The following is a 22,592-nucleotide window of genomic DNA, read 5'->3' as shown; positions in this document are numbered from 1 at the left end:
TTGAGGAACCATGGCTCTGCTCCTGGCCTCTCTCCCCCTCCTGCCCTCTTTTAATCCCTTAAGGCCCACGGAGCTTTTATCAGGATTATTATTTATTATAATTTTATTATTATTTTGTGTTTATTTTCATTAAACGATAAAAACGGGCCGGGCCGGGCCCATGGCGGCGGGACTACATTACCCACAACCCCCCGCGCGCGCGTGGCGTGGGCGGGGGGGGGCCGCTCAGCGGCGCCCCCGCCGCGCGCGCTGATTGGCGGCGGCGGCGGCGCGCGGGGCCGTGGGCGGAAGTGCGGCTACGGCGGCCGGGGAGCGCCCCGCCGCGCGCGCCCCGCCATGTAACGCGCCGCCGCCGCCGCCGTCGCCGCCGCCGCGCGCGCGGCCCCGGGGCCCCGGCCATGAGGGGCGCGCGGCCATGAGCGGCGCCGCGGGAGCCGCGCGCAGCACGAGCCGCCGCGCCGGGCCCCGGCGGCGCCCCGCGTAGGTGAGCGGGGCGGGACACGCGTGGGCCGCGCGGGGGCGGCGGGGAGGGGGGTTTCGCTCCTCGCGCTCGTTGCCGCCGCGGCGGAAAACGCCGAGAGGCCCCGTGGGGCGGCCCGGGGACGCTTCCACGGCAGCCCCGGCCCCGCCGAGCGCCGGCCGCGTCGCTCCGTGCTCCCGCGTTCGCCCCCACGAGCCAGGCGACCCCAGCCGTCCAACACGCGTGGTTTTTATTATTTATTTATTTATTATCCCGATTCTTTTGTATTTGTTTTTTTTCTCCCCTGTTTTTTTGGGTGTCCGCGCAGGTTTCCCTGCGGCGCGGGCGGCTGCCTGGCCCCAGCCGTAGAGGAATCCGTGAAGCAAAAACATGCAAATCCTCCGAGAAAGCATGCAAATGTCGCACAAAAATATAACCCGCCGTTACCTGCGTTTCCGCACGCGTGAAGGCCCTCACACCCACCCATGCACATATATACGTGAGATGTGCGTGTGTTTTACTTCTATAAATCTTATTACAGATTATTCTGTGCAAAAACACCAGCCGTCTCGTTCTGCTGGGCGCGGGGGAGCTCTGCTTTTGCTTCGTTGTTTTTAAGCAGCAGCCCCCGAGCTGGAATCGCTGTGTTAGGTGAGACCCTCTTGCCGGGTGCAGGACCGAGTCGCTGAAACGTCTTGATCCCCTTCGTGCTCCGGGTAAACACGGCCCCTGCGCCGAGCACGGCCTTCCTGCCGAGCCTGCGTGTTCGTGATTTCTGCCGGCCTGTTTATTTTTAGGGTCTTAGTGCCTGTTTGTAGGGAATAGTTGTTCCATCGTCATAGCAACCGGGCTGCGTGTACTGTAAACATTGTTAAAGGAAGCCTTTTCCATCTGAAACGAAACTTCCTTTTCATAATAAAGTTAGGGTCAGCGTAAAACATTAAACCTTTTGTTTGAGGCTTGCTCCGCGGCGCGCTGCAGAGAGCGGAGCCCTGTGCATAAATAAGGATGCTTTTGCTTTCGGTGTATTGTGCCTGGTGACGCTGATTCCTGGTAAACATCCCCCTCAGCCCCTTGCGCGGCGGATCAGGAGGCAGCAAGTGGGGTTTGCTCGAAGGGGAGCTTCTATGGAAATGAGGATTTTATGGCTTATTCAGGGAAATTTGCATCAGTGTCAGCAACCCATCCAGGAAGCGCCCAAAGGATCGCTTGATTTTAAGTTCACTCTTCCCTCTGCTTGCCCGGAGGCTCCTGTGCTGCTTCTCTTTAGGCTCTCATCCCCTCTAGGAGATAAGGAAAAGGCCAGCGTGGATCCCAGCGAGCTCCGTTGTCCCCAGCCCCGGCTGTAGGCAGGGCTGGAGGAGAGGGACGACTGTAGCAACCGGAGGAAAAGCACAGCCTGGGTTTGGAAGTCGCCTTATTAGCCATGTTCCAACAGGTTAGGACGTTTTTGAATGGCAGGGTGTGCTCGCCAAAACCGTGCTCGTTAACGAGCCATTGTCTAGGCACCAAGGTTTAATACAATCTCTTTGGCTCACGCACCTCAGCCAACTTCACAACCCCTTCCCTAGCTAGGATGGGAATTCCGATGCTGCTGCTGGTCCCGGCAGCTCCATTTCCATTCCTTGCTCGCTAACACGGAGAGGTTTTCTTCGGAGCCTGGAAACAGAGAAGATTAGTGATTAAGAACATAGAACAGGAAAGGCTTATTTTTCAGATGGGAATTAAAAAGATGAAACAAATTGCTCCGAAAGCCCAAAATATTTGCAAACATCTCTATTTCATGTATACTTGAAGCTTAATTTTTGAGCCAAGAACACCAAACTTTTGGTGACATTTGCTTTACATAAATACAACCGTCAGACTCGGAGAAGGATTAAGCAATGAAAACTGTGGAGCGGGTCTTATCACGAGGACATCCTCCAGCATTTCCTTCCCAGGAGCTTCCTGCCTCGATAAGCAGAGTTTCTCTTTCAGAACAAGCTTATTTTCCAGCCTGGTTTGGAAAAGGGGTGCAGCAAATAGCAGAGCCAAGGGGAAGACTTGAGTTTGCTGGAGTCGAGGGTGTCCCACTCCCCGTTCCTCCCCAGTTTGGGTATTTATTATTGACTATGGCTTGGGAAGCTGCCAGGGTTTGGGTTTTTAAAGACGATGTGGCAGATGCAGAAATCTGGATCTCCAGTTCAATTCCATGTCAATAGTAGCTTCATCTTATACATAAAAGAGGCTTTTTGGCAAAGACCTAAATACTGTAGTTCTTTGCTTGCTTCCCCCTGCACCAGAGCATGTCCGTAGCTCTGGACAGTGGGTTTAGTGTGTGCTGGGCCACAGGTTCTTTCTAAAACAAGTCCAAATTGATAAAATGCTAAAAGTACTAGTTCTAGTGAGTCGCTTTCTCTGGGGCTTGAAAGTATTTTCTGAAAAATTTATTAGTAATGGGGTATTTTGGGTGCTAATTAAATTATTCCTTAGTTGTATGTTGATAACCATTTAATTAGATACTTCATCAGTAGAGACATATTGCAATTCCTTCTCTTCACTAAAATAAAAGCTGATATTGGCTATTTTGTTTCCTGCTGTTTAAGTTTTCCTCCTTTCTTAGCGGGGTTGGGGAAAGAAAGCAGCTATTGATTTATTTGTTAACCCAACAGGGCACTGAGCAGCCCAGTCCAACTTTCGAGTTCGCCCTGTTTGAGCAGGGAGCCGGGCCTCCCGCCTTCCAAACATCTCTTTAACATCTCTTTCAATCTAAATTATTCCCTGTTGTTGTTTTTTTTTTCCTGGAACATCTATCTAAGGCCTTGTCTACACAGGGGTATTGCACAATGTAACAGGAGTTCATGTCTACGAATTCCTTCTGTTCATGCACCGTGGCCATCTTGATCTATTTAAAAGCCCCAGGAATGGGTCAGGGCGAGCCCGGTGAAGTCTCGGGCTCCTGCCCGCGTGCGTTGCGTGCTCAACGTGTCCTGCTCCCCTGCGATTGCCTGTGGACCCGGTTCGCTCATCTGGTCCCCCCTGCGTGTCTGACTTGCAGCTTTAAGCATGAGGCCCCTGAGCCCATCTCTAAGTTATTGCTGCTGGTCACAAGCTGCTTAAAACGGAAACATTTATTTTAAAATAAGCCCTCTAGGAAAAAGCTTGGCTCTTAAGTTTAGGTGGTTTGTATTTTTTTTTGCTTTGAGGCTGGTGTATGTGTACGTGCAAGTGAGTTTGGCAGTCCTCGAGTGGGATCTTTAGTGGCACTGCCGTCCCGTGCTCGTTGCTGCTTGCGAAGGTGTCTTGGGAGATGTCACTGCTGTGTAAATACACGGGCAGCCCTAAGTGTCCCATGTCACGGCTTGCTGTGCCGCGTGTCCCCTCGTCGTGCAAGGACAGCGTGACGCCGTGTCCTGCCCTCTGCCTTGCGCCATCCCCTGCGTCTCTGCGGAGTCCTGAGGAGCGCGTGGACCTGGCTGGGCTTTTCCAGGCCATCTGGAGAAGCCATCGGAGGCCGCGAGGACGAAGGAGGGTGGAAGAGGCCACGAGCTCTTCCCAGGGCCGGGCTGCAGCGCAGGAAGCCCCTGGAAGACCTTGCACAGGGGGAGGGCAGGAGCCCTGGGATCCTGCTGCATTCCCCTCTGGAGCCGGTCGGCTCGTGCCTTAGGGGGACACATGGAGGGGTCCCTCTCCGCGGCCCCGCGGGGCTGGGTGTTTCAGGGTGCTTTGCACAGCAGCCGTGGGCCGTGATAGCCATTCCCACGTGCCGCTTTGGAAGCTGTCTCCCCCGTTTGCCATCCGGGGGTTCTCCTTCCTTCCACAAAAGATGTGCAGAGCGTTGACACGCTGCAACCCAAGAGAGCTGCACGAAGCTTTTTCCAACCGAGACCTGTGCGGAGAAATCACTAAGAAAGGCGCCTGTCTCGTGCTCGGGGCGTTTGCAAACTCGAGGCTCCGGCAGGTCGGGGCCTCAAGCAAAGCTGCAGCCGCTCCAGAAGGCCGGAGTTTGCAGCGTTTGTGTTTGGATCCTGCAGCCAGGCGCTCTGTATTCTTCAAGGGGTCATCCGTAGGCGTCGGGGAAGATCTCAAGACAATAATAGTGCTCTATTTTAGCATACTCATTACAAAGTATAAGTGCCCTCTGCCTCTTGCAAGTATTTTTTCCTCGCGCTCGAGCGGTGCAGGAGAGGAAAGGCCGTTTTCATAAACAGCAGCCCTGCTTCTCTAATTCCTTCATTGTCTTCTCAAGTGAGACCTTTCTCTTGCTCCATGGGCTCTCACAAGGAAAACAAAATTCAGCAAAAAAGGCTCGCTTGCAGCGGCGTGCTGCAATTATTGGCGTATTCATCTTGAAGAAAAAGCAATCAAACTGCTAGGCTTTTTGTGCTGACAGCGAGCTCTGCTAGCAGATTGATGCCTTTTCTTGAAGGGAACCGTGGATTTGGAAGCAGATGAAATTCTATTTGCGAGTATGACAAGGCAGCGACAGCCTCGAAACCAGGATCACAAACACAGGGTGCAAAAATTGCTCTTTAATCCACGAGGTTGCAAGGCCTTCTCGTGAAAGGCCTTTCCCTGCCCCAGGTGCTGAAGAGGGCCTGACCTTTTTAGCACGATGCAGATGTTTTCTTGAGCGCTTTTCTTTGTACCTCGGCTGTGCTGATTTTAATTGTACATCTTGTCCGTAATGTGCGTTTTTCCCTGCTGCTTCCTGCAGAAGGAATGATTCTTCAATGCATTTTTATGCAATGCCAAAGCAAGCTTAATAAAAACATAAAATGCAACGTGTCTTTGCTCACAGTGCAACATTACCTGCCACGTACGTACTATCCATTCCCAGTTACAGATTGCTCCTGGACTCAGGAGCAGCAAGATCCACCCATGCTCCTATATAAATATATGTATATATATATATATACACATATATATATTTGACCAGTTTGGGTTATTTTCTGGCATTCCTTTTGTGTATATATATATATATATATAATTTTCAGAAGGACTGTACTCCCTTGTTCTCCCCATAATCCTGAGGCATCTCTCTGCTGTTTCTTGTAGGTGTATGCAATAAATAAATCTTTCATGGTGATAAATAGCCATTCTCCTCATAATCAATATACCCTGCACCTTCACAGCTCCAGACTGCTGTTTTTTGCTCGTGTTTTGCAACAAGTGAGGGTTAAGCAGAATTTCTCCTTGCCGTTGCTAACGTGTCCAGCATGAGACTTGATCCAGCGGGGGCTGCTGAGGGGATGTTGGTGTAAATGATGGGCGGAATCGTGACACCACTAAAGCCTCTGCGTTCTGGAAACATCACTAGGAGTTTGGTCATCCCGGTAGAGTCCTGCCTGCTGCTGGGAATCTTCCTCCAGGCATAAAGCTGCAGTGTTTGAGATCCAGGCGCTCCAAAATGGTTAAAGAGGAGCCCACTATTTTGGTGAACACTGCTTGGAACAGCATAGCTCCTTGTGAAGAAAGGGTTGGTTATTTCTTTTTATTTTGATCCTTTATGCAGTAGCTTCAGCCACTCCAGGTGTACTTGGCGTTGCTGAGCAGCATCAGATATCCCTAATTTGGTGCAGGGACAGCCATAACGTAGGCACGGGTGCTTGGCCACAGCAGAGATTGGGGAGCTTTGACTTAATAACGTTGAGATGCCCCTTGCTAAGGGGAAACGGCCCTGTGGAGTGACAGGATTGAAATTCCGGGGTGAGATCTGCACAGATCTCTAGGAAAAGAAGCCTTTGCTGCTCTCCAGGGTTTCAGCCCATCGAATCCCGTGTGCTCTCCTCCCGTTGCATCGAGCCGTTTGGCGCAGGGCTGCGGGTGGGTTCTGAAGCTGCCGTATATAAATGCAGCGTGGGAATAATCACTCGGCTTCGCGCTGCTGCTCCCTCTCCCTTAGCACCTACGGCAGCTCAGACAGCTCTGCAGAGCAGCAGAATCTCCTCCCTGTGCCCACCCCGCCGTGAGGGCAGCATCCTGGGAGATGCTGATGCTCCGCAGCCTGCGTGGTCCTTGCTGTGCCCGGGCAGCACAAGTTGGGAAGTCACAGAAGGGTTTTAATTCATTTCCCTGCCCCAGAATCCCTGCACTTTTCCCCTGGGACTGTGCAATCCCGCTGCTGCGAGAGGAGTCTCCAAGCTGGAGCTCAGCAGCTGATATTTTCTTAGAGTACTGAGCAATTAATTTGGGCAAGCATGGAGCTGTACGCGTGCGGTAATTACCCAGGAAAGCACCTTAGGCCAGCGCAACGCGGTGGTGTGGGTGTCCTTCATTTGGAGATTGTTCCTTCTAATTGCAGCAATTTAACTAACTCGATCAGTGCAACATCCCTGTGTAGTCACGTAGGTGCCAGTAGGCAGATATTCTTAAAAATAGGTTGAAAGAACTGGGCTCTGCCTGGAAAAAGTACCTGCCCTAGGGCACCTTATTTAAATAAGAATGCGGAGTCCTGTGTACACTGGCGGCAGTAATCCTTTTACAGGGCTGACTAAATTCTGAAGCTCTGACATGTAGACTGTTCTCTTCCTTATATAGGGCTGTCTTCTGGTGGATAAGTGCTGGGCAGTAATGGGATTGGAATAAAAGGCTTTGGGAACAAAGTACGAACTGGCAGTCCTGCCTGAATCCCGAACTTATCGGTGAATATCCGTGTGCCGCAGGGCTGCCTGGGGGTCTGTTGTGGAGCAGATCCTTGTGAGCAGCATTTGGTCGTCTTGTGCTACCTGTGTGGAAACCCCTATAGTCTTTAGGGTCATCTTTGTTGAGCTTGGTCTGCATAGGAAGGACCTAGTGTGTACCAGAACATCATCAGTGTGAAGGCTCCTACTGCAGAGTGGCTGGTTCTGTTTTTATTTCATTGAAAGAAGTTTAAATTATGGTGAGAGAAGCCATTCTGTTCTAGAATAAGATGATCCATGTAGGACATTGCATTAGTATAACTTCAGTTGATTTAAATCACAGCGCAGCTTGTACAGCTCTTGTGCAGACAAGATTACTTAACTGTTCTGCTGAAAAACGTCCACCGTGGTAGTGTCTTATGTAGTCAGATGTGATTGGGGAACAAGCACCGCTCATAAAAAAAGCAAATCAGAATTTGAGTTTTTTTGTTAATCTTTCTTATGTATTTTCTTAGAAAAGGCAAGAATGAAATCTGAAAACAACGTTTGGATAAGAGGAGACGGGAGGTTGATGCAGTGGGTTGAGAGGACCTCTTGCAACAAGGCAGTAGAAATACGAGTATGGGAGGAAAACTTGATTGTTTTCTTACTGTTTGGGCCTCCCAATCACTTCAGCAGTTGCTTAGTTTGCTATTCATTTTCTTTTAAAGACATTGATGTTGGAGGTGGATGCAGGTAAGGAAATGAGGAGCCACCATTGGGGTTTGGGTTTACGCAGGTGCCTCTGAGCCATTTCTCATAAAGCAGCACAAGTCAGAATGGGTGAACATGGAGTGACTTAGAAGTTGGTTTTTTTGGATAGTGACTCATTGTAACTTACCCAAAGTGACCTGATTTAGTTAAATGAGGCTAAATATAACCCATGTGAAAAGGACTGACATGTGGGAGGAGACGACAGCAGTTGGCTCTCAGCCTCTCTGTTCTGCAGGGAACATCTTTCACGACAAGTGACTAATAATTTTTACTCCTGCTGCCTTTGGAAATAACGTTGCTGCTCCCTTAGCACCTTCTAGGGAGACGAAGAAAATGTGCTATTCCTAACGCGTTGCCTCTTATCTGCCTTTCTGAATTGCAGCTTACTGCTATGGACAGTGCTATCACCCTGTGGCAGTTCCTCCTCCAGCTCCTCCAAGAGCCTCAGAACAAGAACATCATCTGTTGGACCTCCAGCGACGGGGAGTTCAAACTGCTGCAGGCAGAGGAGGTGGCCAGGCTCTGGGGAATCCGCAAGAACAAGCCCAGCATGAACTATGATAAACTCAGCCGTGCTCTCAGATACTATTATGTGAAGGTAACCGAGCCCATAAATCCACTTCCAATCCTTATCCCTCTTACCAGCTTCTGCCTAATGAGCTTTGCTTCCTTTGCCATTCTCTTCAAGGAGATAGGTGTCACTTCTGTCCCCCAGGTGTAAGTGAGGTGTCCTGGTTTACCTTCAGTTGTGTTTAGTTTAGTTTAATTTGCGCCTGATTCCTCCCCAGTCGTAGTTTTATAAGGCTCTAGGTAGCTTTCTGCAAAATGTTACCGCTTTTCCTTTATGTCTTTGCTAATAGGAGCCTTTCTGTGAACAATAATCCCCTTTCTACCCCCTTTCCAAATGTATGTGGCCTTGCAAGGGTTAAAAAGCTGGACTCTCCAGCACCACTAAGAAAATAAGATCAAAATGGTGAATATTGCAACATCTTGAGATCTTTTCTATAACCGACTCTACCAAAAGGCCCTCAGAATATGGATTTCCAGTGAGGCAGCCCCCAAATCTTTTGCTTTTCCTCTTTGTATTCAGACATGCACCTCTATTGTGGATGGTGCATTTGGTCAAGCTAAGCAAGATACTGCTCTTGTTTAGCAAGTGTCTTCTGATGACTTGCAGGAGCCCTTTGTTAGTGTACAGGTAACGTCAAGGAGCTGAACTAGAATTACAGTGTGGGATTGTTACCTTCGTCTCAATAACCTCTCAATAAGCCGTTTATCCCACAACTGTTATTGTGTGGGTGTGCGAGATAAGAAAATAAAACAGTTTCTGAGGAAACTGTCACTTTGTAGCAGGTGGTATGCTGCTTGGAGTTTATTATTGGGTACCAGAGTGTCTCGAATCTGGCTTTGTACTGAGAAATCTTAGCGATAATAATTGTGCAACAAATAAGAATCTTCTTAGGTTGAAATTGCATTTCAGCTGTGGACAAAATAAGTTTCATGGCTGCTGCTTGTGGCTTTGAAATTGCTGATTAGCCTACATTTTGCTGACTGGTGCAGCTATTTGTTTCCTCTTATTGTCATTTTATTAAGAACAGGGGTGGTCTGATCTGATGCATTAGGCCTCACTCCTGCAGACCTGTAAACCTTAATTCTGCAGGTTCTCTTGTGTGTAAGTAAGATTATATTTATTGTACCTAGATGAGTGATCATGACTTCGATGCAGGAAATGGAGTTTGTTTTGCTTCCTATATGATCTTTTAAATACTGCTCTTCAGCTTGAAGACTTTTGTTTGTACATTTAAGGTCAGGTTAAACTCACCTGCTTCAAGAATCCAGTGTATGTTAAAAATAAAAAAATAGCTTTTGATTAAGAGATACAGGCTATCTGACTATCTAATTCCTCAGTCTATTTTAGGCAATGTTTGTATCAAGAAAATTAATCTGCAGAAGGGCTAAAAATATTTATCTTCTTACCCACAGAATATCATTAAAAAAGTGAATGGTAAGAAGTTTGTGTACAAGTTTGTTTCCTATCCGGAGATTTTAAATATGGATCCACTCGTGGTGGGCCGGATAGAAGGAGACCCTGAAATGGCTGCGTTTGCGGAAGTTAGCAGCGCTCCGAAGGACGTGGAAAACGGTGGGAAGGAGAAGGCTCAGTCCTGTGGTAAATCCTCCAGCCGCAATGACTATATCCACTCAGGCTTGTACTCCTCATTCACTCTGAACTCCCTGAACTCTTCCAGTGTAAAACTCTTCAGGTCCATCAAGATTGAGAATCCAGCTGAGAAACTGGTAGAGAAGAAACCTGCTCAGGACCCGACCCCTTCTGTCATCAAGTTTGTCACCATGCCCTCCAAGAAGCCGTCAGCTGTCCCCTTGGTCTCTGCCACTTCAACAGTCTCCATCACTTCAACTGCTTCTGCCACTTCAGCTGCCTCTTCTCTCCCGGTGGCATCCGAAGAAGCTCTCCAGACCCTGGAGACTCTTGTTTTACCCAAGTTAACTGTCCCCGAAGCGCCAGCACCTTTGCCAAACTTAACCACCAGCTTCACCCCGACTCCACCGGTGTCCTCAGTTTCTCCCAGTCTGCAAGTTCCTTCGACGCCTCCTTCGCCACCCTTGAGCTCTAATCCTGACCTGGACATTGACACGGACATAGAGTCAGTGGCTTCTCAGCAGCTAGAGCAGGCTCAGAGCCTTCAGCATCAATCCCCGGAGCCCAAAGAGCAGGATTCGTCTGTGCTGGAGAAGGAATTTGCCAATCACCTCTCCAGATCTAAAAAACCCAAAGGGCTGGAGTTGGCTCCCACTCTGGTCATTACAGGCAGTGATCCAAGTCCGTTGGGGATACTGAGCCCTTCTCTCCCAACTGCTTCTCTTACTCCAGCACTTTTCTCTCAGGTAACCTAATCCCTTTCTTAAGCTTCCTTTTTTATTTATTAACAGTAGTGGTTATATTTAAAAACAGGAGAGTACAAGTGAAAAATAGCAAGTAGATCATATTTGGAGTTCTGAAACCCAGGATGTCACTGCTTTTGGTTTTTTTTTTTCCTATAAAACAGAAGGGTGTTGCAGAACATTTGTAATCACTGTTAACTTTCACCCTAAAGTGGGCCCAGGAATATGTCACCTATACATGCCTGTCAAGGGTAGCATATGGGGGCAGACCCCAAACCAGCTCCAGGATCTTCCTGGTAAATCTTCCCAGGTTGACAGGGATTTATTTAAAAAACCCTAAAACGGGTCCATGTCTCTTCATGATTGTGAAAATGGTTGAAAAATAAACAGAGAACCACTGAGGTTTCTTTTAACTGTGTTCTTTAACTTGATTTAGTAGCTATCTGCTTAAGACAGAGTGTTGTGACTAAAAGTAATGTGGACGGCTGCCTAGCTGGGGTGTTATCACTGTGTGGAAAAGGAAGGCTTTCATTCCTCCTGGGAGATTGGGAAGAGAACGGAGTACGGCTAGGCTGGTATATATCATTCTGCATATGCTTAATCTCTTTCGTTTAATAAGCTGGAGTTGGAAGGAAACTGTAGGGAAACTGCTGATTGAAGACCAAAACAGCTAAAGACAGGAAAAAACCTCAAGTGTAGCTGCTCTTTTGGCACTCCTTGGAGTGTTTGGCGGGGGAACCTGGAAAATCCAGTGTTTGCAGAAGTTGGATGTAACCTTCTTTTGTTGTAGCTGACATTCGGTGTCACCTAGGTCATGTGTATGCCCAGTGCCTGCTAATTTTAAACTCATAAATGGAGGTTTCCAAACTCTCTTCCAGATGTTCCACGCTGAATTGGAAGTCTGAACAAGTCTGGTTTGTTGCAGGTTGCAGAGGGAGTTGGCAGCTGCTGGGAAAATGGGGCCAGTTGCTGAGAACGGGGAAGGGGGGCAGGAGGATTGGTGCCCCTGTGGGTTTGGAGGGAGGACTGGGAGTCCCTGGAATTTGGATCCAGCCCTGAGCAGCTGTAGGAGCTGGATTGTTGTGCCTGGGTCTACATATGCTATGCATTACTCTCCGTGCAGGTTTAACTCCTAGCTGACCTTCTCTGTGTCCTTGCAGACTCCCATCCTGCTGACGCCCAGCCCCTTGCTCTCCAGCATCCACTTCTGGAGCACGCTAAGCCCCGTTGCTCCTCTCAGTCCTGCCAGGTTGCAAGGTGCTAATACCCTCTTCCAGGTAAGCCAGCCACGTGTTTGAAATTAATGCTAGTTTGTGTTGTAATTAGAGATGGAATTGTTTTTAGGTCTGTCCCTCCTGTAAAAAAAATGCCTTCCTGTACCATTCTTGGTTGAGACTTTACCAGAAATGGAATTTGGTGCTCTCCACTGAGGCCTCTAACAGTTTGTTACAGCTTCTTCTGCTGAAGCACGTTAATTAGATCTCACTGCTATTAATGGAAGGGAGATTTTGCATCTGTGTGATCCCTGTAGCAACATGTAGCACAGTTTTGCATGATCTTAATGTTTTGCCCTCTTCTGCTGTTTGGAAAAGTCTCAGCTTCACTGTTTTAAATGCATATTTTTATTTAAGTAAGGTATTTTAAAAGGCCTCAAGTTGTAATGGCTGATGCTTCTCCTTCCCCTTCCCCTTTGGAACTAGAATAGCCCTATCTACTGCCTGATTCTGCTTAGAAAGAGGATGAAATTTAAAGAATTGTCTTTTGGGTTTATATCTGTCATCTCCATGGCAATGAAGGGAGTAGCTTGTATGTACAGTCAGAACAGGGTTTGAACAAGTAGGCCTGAAAATCCATTGGATCTTTCTCTGTAGCTGACAAGGAATCACGGAGCAGTTTAGAACGTGTGTTTCCAAGAACCTGTATTAAAATCACTGTATAGTGGTGGTACTAGTTCAGTGTAGAGCCCATGGTGAGTGCAGGGGTTGCAGGCTGTGTCCCTCTGCGCACGGCTGTACTCGGCACAACAGCCGGATCGGTACAGCCCGCGCTGCCCTGGCATTTAAACAAGCCTTCCCTGGAGGAAGCCAAGGAGTTTCCTTGAAAGTGTTTTGGACTTTGTTATGGGGGAGCCTTTATAGACAAGGATATGAGAGGAGCAGTGTATTAAAATGACCTTTTTCTTAATCATTTCTGTTTTGTCTCTTAGTTTCCATCAGTGCTGAACAGTCACGGGCCGTTTACTCTGTCTGGACTGGATGGACCCTCTACCCCTGGCCCGTTTTCCCCCGATCTGCAGAAGACATAGCACATGAACTCGTGGAAAGGACATATTGGCGAGCAAGGGAAAGATGATGACACTTACATTTAACCATGTTTTTTAAATGAGCAATTTATAATTCCACAGAGATTATCAGCAGTCATAGTTTCTGCCATTCCCAATTAAAATGCCTTTTTTTGCAAAATTCCCTTTTTTGAAGACCCAAATCGGGAATGTATATGCAAACGCCTTAATAGGAGCCAAAGCTCCAGTCTCTTCTCTTCCCTCCTGGTTTGGAAAACTTCGCGATGGGTAAAGGGAATTTCACTTTGTGTTGCAGTAGCTGAGTCTGCACTGACTGCAGTAAAAGGTATCAGAGAAGTCTTTTCTCTTTGACTCTTGGAAAACCCTCTGTTCTTCTGCTTCCTGTGCTTGGCAAGAAGAAATCTAATCGTGATTGAAGCTGGCATTCCAGGAAATGCTGGGGAAAGGGGTGTGTGTGCGCTCAGCTTTGCCTTGGGGCCTGATAAACTTGGGCAGCAACAAAACAGCTGGCGTCTTATCTGCTGTAAAAACATCTTGTCTTTTTGCAGGGAGCAATTTTCACGGAAAAAACTCCACGACGGTGTTACTGAGATACAGACCTTTTTTGAACAGCATTGTATCCAAACAGCTGAGCCTCTCCGAGGAACGGGCCGGACGCCTCCCTGCCCTCCCTCCGGCGAGGAGGCAAGGCCTGGAGCCGAGCGAGCGGCGGGGCTGCTTCCTTTCAGTCCTCCGATCGTTTGAATGCTGCAGTCCAAACATTTCTTTTGACAGAAATCTGTTACAAAGCCTGTAATTTGCCTGCTAGGAAATTAGCAGAATGATGGATTTTACGTGAGGTTTGGGGGTGCGTTTGTTCTTGGGGAGGTTGCTGCCTGACGCTAGAGCTTCAGACCCAGGCGGTGGGTGAGAACACTAACGTCTGAGCATTAACGTTACTGCTCTTTCCCCACAGCTGAGACACTTGAAGCGGAAAAGCTCCTTTTCTCCCAGCATTTCTCCCAAGTTTTGCTTTAAATCTATTGCTTTTCGTTAGTTGAGGAGGAGCTGAGACCCTGAAAAAGTTAGGCCTAGTGTGTACAGATAGGTGAGAGGTGTCACACTATATCAACCTTACTGTAAATTTGTGCTTGCTTATTTTTCTTGGTGGCTTTATGTGTTTGGATTAGTACGAGTTTAGTTTCCAGAGCCATTTGAAACACTGATGAAATTAAGTTTGTACATAGATTTTAGAACCTCAGGAGGCCTTTTAAGAGAATGAAAGAGAAGAGTTTCTCCTCTCGCAGCCCTTGGAGAGTGGCTGCCATGGTCTGTTGGCAGTGGGATTTATGTCCTTCCACTGTGGCCATCTGCTGTCAGGCAGCAGCTTCTGTTTGCTACTCACATATGTACATTTTGCGGGTGATGCAGGATAATCTTTGGCGTAAAATGTCCACTAGAAACCAGAGCCCATCTCTTTGCTTTGACGTCCTCTCTGGCTGGCTTAGCCTGAAGTTTTAGTGATCAGAGGAGGAGTGTAGCCTTGGAGCAAGGGAAGCTGGCGTTGCACTCCTGCAGTGCTGCACTTCTGCGTGTCCACCCGTCCGACGGATCCGTGGCGAGCTCTGCTTCTGTGAGTTTTCCTTTGCCACGTGTGCAGACTCTGGATTCACTTTAATGCATATGTATGACGACACCCTGATTCACTTACTGCAGCGATGTTCTCTCTATATGCTAGCATTGCCATACACAAACCACGGGGTGTGTTTTTGGTCTTGGTGGCTGGGGGCAGTGGTGTCACTTGAGGGCACCGTTCATGCACAAAGTCCCTTGTCCAGAGGGAGGCTGGAGAAAAGCACATGCCTGGCTCCAGGGAGAGGTTGCAAGGAATTAGCTGATGGGAAGAACTGTCTTCCCGTTAGGCTAAGTCGGAGGTATCATTCTGATGCCCACTTTAGACATCAGAGGGAGGACACAATTCCTGTGCCGGTGGCTCTTAAATGACTATGTGCAATATTGACTCTTTTTTTTTTTAATGCAGGAAGAAAGCTGCAGACCGTGATTAAGAGCAGGCATCGGGAATTTCTGGTTTGCATGATGGTTTAGGAGTCTGCTCTAGAAATTCTATTTAGTTATATATAAACAGCAGCACTTTCAATGGTTGTATTAGGTTGGCCAATTTGATATCCACCGAGTATGTGGACCTGACAGCAACATCGCGGACTAGGATTAGAATTTAAAAATAATTAATGAGCACTAAAGACTTGCAATTTAACTGCTTCCCTTTCCTTGTCCCCTTTGGAGAAAAGCCAAGTTTGTTTCCTTAAAGGTTGTGTATGTGCACAAATGCACTTAATTTTTTTGTCGACTGTATCGCTTTGAGTATAGGTATTTCAGAGAACCAAATGCTAATGTAGCTTTTCAGTTTTGCTTGGCCTGGTGTCATGCTCTTCTCCAAGTAGTTTCCTAAGTTTGCACTGCCAGAGGTGGCTGATGAGAGGCACGCTCATCTTTTCTTTGGGAATACCTTCTTCAGAGGAAATTAATATGAAAATGCAGCCTGTATGTGTTGGTTTCAATCTGATAATGCCCAACCTCGTGACAGACAGCACTGAAAGGTGGTTGTTTTTGCTTCTTAAGCACATGCATAGGAAAATAAAAGTCCCCTGTAGGATTATAATGTCAGGAGGCAGTTGGCAAAGCAGGTTGGAGGGTGGGAGAGGAGGTGCTTGCTCTCCTTTTCCCCAGTGTGACGTTCAGGTTGCTTAGGGTGGTGCCATCTCATTAAACGCTCATTTAAGCAGTCCATAACTGCCAGCTTTTTGGAATGGGCACGTTCCCGACGGAGCGCAGTGCTGCTGTGCTTTCCTTGGAGCGTGCTTAGTGAATCCCTGGGGCGCTCCCTGCTTCATTCTGGAGTATTTTGCAGCTTCTTCTTTAATACAGCATAGGGAAGGTAGGGGTTAATACAGACTCTTAGTTGCCACGTTAGCTGTTTGTGTAGGGGTATTATACCATGATGGCTTAAAGCAATTAATAGTGCAGCATTATGGAAACATTACGTTGAAATTCATGTTGCTGACGTAGCTGCGGTATTCTCAAATGCTCAGTAGTTTTTGCATTGCAATGGTTAACACATAGATGACAGCAGAATGAGACTGGATGAGCATGGGAGCTGAACATCTGTCTTGCTTCTGGAAGCCTCTTTTTCCCTGGCGCTGCTGCTTGGTAAGAGCAGGGAGCTGAGAAGCTCGTGCTGCTCTCGCCCTCTGTGCCACGTCTGGCCCTTCTTGAGGTCCTGAACTGCAGGATGCCACTAGCAACGCGTGCTGCTACCCAAGGAGCCAGAAGAAACGTGTCAATACAAACCTATGCGTACAGAACCACACTTGTTTTGCCTCCACCTGTTTCCAGGGAATATAAACCTAGCAATGAGGATGATGGAGGAAGGTGTTTTCCCTCCCTACCCTCTAGACAAGGTCTAGACCCTTGTTTCAGAAGACTGGTTTCAGCGGTGTCTGCTGAATGTTTTTCCTGTGCTCTGGCACGCTGCAGCTGCATGTTGCAGTAGCTCAGGAGGTGTTCAAATTCCTAGAATTGGAGCATTCTTTGTGTTCTGGAGACTTCACTATCCATGCAATTGCTGGCTAATGGCGCGTGCGTTATACTGTTAAAGGCTTTAGCTATTCAGTGGTTTGATAGGATAATTCCACCCTTTGATATCTTTTCAAGCTCAGATATCTAGCAGATAGATTGTTTTTGTTTTGTATGGTGTTCATTTGAACCCCAGGAAGGCTGCTTATGTGTGTATCTTCCTTTACAGAGCTTTTAAAAATGCAGTCGTTTCATGTAGGAAGACTCCCTCGTGATTTCAGCTTGGATGCAAGGACTCCTGCAAAGTGAGAGCGGATCAGAGAACTAGACTGTCACATTGATGCAGTTTCTCAGGTGAACTGAAATGCAGAGTTCTGATCCACTTCTGTAGCATTTTTCTAGCGCTGCGCTCAGAAGCCGATCCGTGTTTTATTCATATACCCTTTTAGTTACTTTTTGCTACTGTTTTATAGCCTTTTTTGTATGTACTCATGTTTTATTACACAATTTAACCTCTTCCTTTTTTAATGCATGCTTGTTTACAAGACGCATCTCAGTGTTGTATCAAGAGGTGATCTTGGTATTTATTGTCAGCTATGAAAATACTACATCAGTAGTTAAGGAACAGTGTCGAAGTTGACAGATATTTTAAAACTTGACGTTGGGGTTTTGGGTGTCTGCAACAGTTCTGTTTTGTTCCTTAGTTCTCCTGTGTAAGAAATGCACGTACCTTGGGTATGGATAGTTTATTTTGTCTTAATTAGGAGGCATGGTATTGCAAACAGCCTGAGCCCCACAGGATCTTGAACGCAGCAGCAAAGTCGATGAACCCTTAGAATTGCAGTCACGTCATTGAGGAGCTGATTGGGGGTGTTCTTAACAACATCATAGAGTATGTCTTGCCTAAATAGGAATTTTAATGATTTGATTGAATTTAATTAAACGCTAAATGGCAATGGTTGCTCTTCAGGCTGAACAGTATTAGCAAATCTGCTTAATGTAGAAGCCTTTGGCTATGGCCACCAAGTTGAGTAGCGGTTGACATGTGAAATGCCACAGTTGAGCTGCTGAAATCGAGGGACTGTCAGATGAAGATTAAAAGATAAACTGCAGTGGCCGTTCTTGACCTTAAAGGAGCCTGAAAAAAGCTGATTCTGCATGGAGAAAAATTTTGGAAGACGACCCAAGCCCTTTCTCTTCAGCCTGCTCTTATTGCATCCGTGAGGATGCAGCATTGGATCTGCAGAGCCACAGGCTGGGTCAGCGCCGGTACCGCGCCTGGTTCCATCTCTTGATGCCAGCTAAAGCAGAGGGTTCAACTTTGGCTTTGGGTGTCTAGCGACGCCTGAATTTATCCTATTTTTGCCTTTGTACGAAGAAATAAGGGAGAATGTTTGCAGCAGAACGTTGATCCTTTTGGAGGACGCAGCTTTGCTGCCCACGACCATGCTTTTTTTTTAAAAAAAAGAAAAAGATATAACTTGCAAGGTAGGAAAGCAGGGCAGGGCCCAATGTTTTGTCTTGAATGTATATGCTAATGTATTTCCCTTTTGGGATAGCAAGCTTCATATGTATTATTCTTAAAAAAAAAAAAAAAAGTCAACTGACTAGAGCTGATTTTTATTTACTCTCCCTCTCCAAAGACTTTTGTAGAAGATTTTGATGTGGAGCTAGTCCATATACCTGCTAGAAAGCGTGCTCTGACGGCTAAGACTTGGGTTTTTATAAGCAGCGTTTAACTGGGCCGGGACTAGCTCGCTCATCCGCACATACGTGTGTCGCACACGCGTGTGAGGCCGTGTGCCCGGCGTGTTCTGGGGCCAGCCTTGCACAGACAGCGCGTGCCCTGGATCCCAGAGGAATTCTGCACTATGCAGGTGCCACTTTTGAATGTTTTGCACATATTGTTGTGGTTTTTTTTGCGGGGGGGGTGTAGCGCTCTAATCCATTTTACCACATCGTGGACTAAGTAGTTGCCAAAGGTTATTTTTAAATGCATCGTTGACGTTGTTCTATGCCGCATCCTCCAAAAAAAAAAAAAAAAGGTGTCTTAAATTAATCTCTGCATAGTTTTATGTTCATGGAACAAAAATTTGGGATTTTTCTTTTGTTTTTTCCTAACATGTGCTTCTCGGTTGAGCCCAGGCGTTGCAGAAGGTTTTCATCTCAAAGTCTTTTTTGTTTTTGCTTTGTGCCATGGTAATTCTGACCCTTTGGAAAGCGGGGGTGGTTCTTGCAGTGAGACAAGGCTTGAGCTGCGAGCGGAGCAGGGAGCAGCGGTCGGAGCCCGTTTCAGTCCTCCAGCAGCAGCAGAGCTGCACCAATAACTGGAAACTCTTATTTTTTTTTGCTTTCTTTTTGCATTTGTTGTTCTTTGAACACAGGAAGGCTTCGTGGACAGCCTCTGCATGGGTCCTAGTGTGTGCTGTGTGCTGGGGGGTTACAATACCTGCCTTTGCTCGAGGCTCCTTGAGATGTGTTGTGGTTTTTTTGGCTGGCATGTCTTAAATCTTCAGGCTTTGGAACTGCTTTATAGACTTGTGTTGACTTTTTGTTCTGCTGTTGTTCAGTTGCACAGAGTTTTATATATATGATGTACTAGTTTTAATGTTAACTCTCTGTGAACAGGGTTGAGATTATTCATTGTAGTTAAAAAAAAGAAAGTTGTATTCTGAAACTCCCTTTTAAAAATCCTGTTTGTATTCTGTTGCAGTGTTACCAGATGGCCTTATGTACGTCACAGTGTTTTGTGATAAGTACAGTAGCACATTTATGCTTATCTCCCTCCCTCCCTCTGTTTTTATAGCTGAGAAGTATATTCTTAATAATAGAGGTGAATAAATGCACAAATTCTAGTGACATGTACAGTAAGGATACGAATAGCGGTTGTTCTTTGTAACATTTATTAGGACAGCTGGAATTAATCTGAGACTGAAACACCAGGGATCAGTAACCAGCAGGACACTTTGTCTTGGGAAACTCGAGAGCTTTTTCCTGCCAGCAGGTTCGTGGCGGGGCCCAGGGGCTGGAAATGGGAGCAGAGCCGCTGCCGGATCCCATTTTCCCCACGGACACTCTGTTCCTTGCAGCTTTTGTCCAATCCCCGAGACAAGACGTAGGGGAGGGAAGTTTAAGTTAAATTGTAGAGCACTTAATAACCTAATCAGCTATGATAATATGTGGCAGTTGTTTTCTGTTTGCTTTTAAAGTGCATATCTGTTTTGGAAAGTGACTTTCGGATGCTTTTCCTGTTACTCCTCAATGGAATTTTTAAGTTAAGCTTGGAAAACCAGCAGCTGATGTCTGCAGACTTTTTTTTTATACCACAGCAGCTCTGACATCTTTACTTAGGGTAAACTGAGACAATCATGTCAGTCAACTTACTCCTTTACTCTGTGTTTCAGAGTCTATTTTACTTTCCTGTAAGTTGAATCAAACTGTCAGTAAAATTATATTGAAGGCAGCAGATAACATTTTCTACTACTCTTTCCAGAACAGAATTGCATTTAAGGTATACTGCCGAGTCAAGAGATGAAATAAATTTCTGTTATGGTGTGGAGAATGTCTGCTGACTTCCTGCACCAGAGATTTATTTAAGGATGGTTTTTTAGGAACAGCCGTGATCTCGCGCCGCTCGGAGCGTTGGTTACGGTCCGTAAACCTGCCTGGGATAGAGTAGCTTCTCAGCCTAACATCTTTTTTGGAACACACACCTATAATCCAGAGTATCTTAATGCCATTGTGTTAAAAAAAATGCTGGTATGTAATGCAAGTACATTAATAGCCAAAGTTTTCTGTAATTGTTCGGTGTTACTAAATTTGCTTTTATTTAACCTTCCAAGATAACATATTAGGAAGACCTTCAGCATGTTGATAGCATATTAAAACAAAAAAAAAAAGAAAAAAAAATCAGCTTTACTATAGCAAATATGCAGTTATTTGAATGCATTTCAGGTGTGGCAACAATTTGCAGGGCAAAGTTCTAAGCTACAAAGCTTACTTTGGAGGAGGTGCACTGTAATGACACTTCGGAGTATCAAATGCTGCTTTTAAACAGTGGCATTTTTGGCAGTTGTTACTCAAACATAATGAAGGTCTTTCCTGAGAAATCAGGTGACTTTTCTATTGCTTCAATTTTTTGTGCAAAAAATAATAAAAAAAAAATCAATGTATTGCAATCTTTTTTAAAAATGGGGTGGGAATAGTTAAAGAAAACTATTTTATGTAAGAACTGACAGAGGGATTTGCTTTGTATAATGCAAGCTGGCTTTAAAAAAGCATTGTAGCAAATTATCCAAGTCAATCATATGTTAATAGTTATGTGCAACCAGACATGCAAAACAATTGTATTTTTTTAAATAAATATTTTTAACAAAGTTACTGATCTTTTTGCCTGTCTTTGCTGTAGAGGAGATGGAAAGTTAGAGGTGCAGGACAGCGAGCTCTGCACTAAGCTCGTGCTAACCTGTCTGTTCCTAGGGGCACGGGCTCCATCCCACCGTGCTGGAGATGCTGCTGCAAGCCTTGGAGTTGCTGCATGGGCTTTTTTTGATGGATCAGGTACCATTTGATTAAGATCACCCTTGGTGAGTAGCTCCACACTACAAAATGCTGCTTGTAAAAAGGAGATTTGCATTATCAAGCACACTTCTGGCAAAAGAGAAACACTATTCCGTATCGTTTAGCCAGGTTTTGTCCACCTTGCAAGGATAAAACCAGATTTTTATATACTGCTGCCACCCTCTGTACTGACATATATGGAATCTGAGTAGACTTCTTTCAAAGTAAACATAATTTATGGTTTCATGCTGATTTCTGGTGTACAAGAGTGGAGACAGTGCTCTCACAGAGCTCTATTAATGACAGATTTTATTTTCTGCTGCAAATGGCCTTTTCAACACCACTCTTCTCATCCCAGCTATCTCAAGCAGAAGAACAGTGGCATCCTGTGGTGCTAGAGAAGAATTACAGCTCCTAGTGCTCTGGATAAGAGGTACGAGCAGGACATTTAGGAGAAAGCCCCTAACTCACTTGCATTTAACACTTTCTCTCTGCTTTGGCCTAACACACGCTCAGCTTTAGGCCTATGAAGTCAACTCAATACATCCACTCTTCTGAAAAGAATTCTGCTGAAGAAGGTATTTTCAGAAGGTAAGACACTAATGCTTGGAACAAAAAAAAGAAAATTCTAAAACCACTTTAAATTAAACAGCTGTCATAATGATTGAGTCTCAGGTGAGAGCTGGAACTGTTCAAGGTGTAGCTGATAAGGGCAGAAAGGGCTTAAGATACCCGAGTCCAGTCATGCTGAAATCTAGCAATCAATCATCTTTAATTAAACACTGCTTTATATACACACATACATATGTACATCCACATACAGCAGTTAAAGCAAAAATACATGTCCAATCACTCACTGAAGAAATAGATGTATGTAGCTTTATGCTCTTCTAAAGCCAGTCCTTTCTTCATAGCTTGTAACAGGGCATGCGTGGGGTATAAAAGAGTACCTTACAGAAGGCACCTGTTATAATTAAGTATTGCACAGATTAAGCAGCTGGAGACTGGCTCCCCAATACTTCTGTTTAAGCTTCAACTGGAAGCTAGAAATAAAACCGCCCTATAAAACACTGCAATGTAGCAGCTAAACTAATGACTGAAAGCAAAACAAACCACCACAATTCATTGTTGACTCTTAAAGCTAATGATTTTAATGATCAAGAGGCCCTAGCATGCTGAGTAAGACACTGTCTCAGTGAATGGCTGATGCTGTGTAAATATACAAGAATTATCAATTGTGCAAATATCGATAGATCCTGCTACCACTGTGCACTTGGTGGTTTGAGAGGAATGTCATTTTTCCCTTTGGAAAGATACATGGAGCTCACATATGTGCCCCAGTGTTGCCAAAAATGAATTCAAAACCAGTACTGTTCTGTAACTCATAAAGGCTCCTGTATGTTATAGACCAAAAGAAAAAATTGTTAAGTTCCTTGAC

General features: G+C 46.0%; 1 protein-coding gene across 1 annotated transcript; it reads left to right on the top strand.

Moving 5' to 3' along the window:
- The first annotated feature begins 386 nt into the window (after positions 1-386).
- ELK4 (ETS transcription factor ELK4) lies at positions 387-13,396 on the top strand. The gene is made up of 5 exons (XM_088526900.1): positions 387-484; positions 8,198-8,413; positions 9,799-10,722; positions 11,880-11,996; positions 12,926-13,396. Exons 2-5 carry the CDS (start codon positions 8,207-8,209, stop codon positions 13,022-13,024), a joined length of 1,347 nt encoding a protein of 448 aa, XP_088383026.1. The 5' UTR covers positions 387-484; positions 8,198-8,206; the 3' UTR covers positions 13,025-13,396.
- Positions 13,397-22,592: the final 9,196 nt, after the last annotated feature.

This window comes from Tinamus guttatus, unplaced genomic scaffold, assembly GCF_059628265.1.
Source record: "Tinamus guttatus ecotype Peru unplaced genomic scaffold, ASM5962826v1 Tinamus_guttatus_pri_ptg000259l, whole genome shotgun sequence".
NCBI lineage: Eukaryota > Metazoa > Chordata > Aves > Tinamiformes > Tinamidae > Tinamus > Tinamus guttatus.
This window is presented reverse-complemented; position numbering and strand designations above follow the sequence as displayed.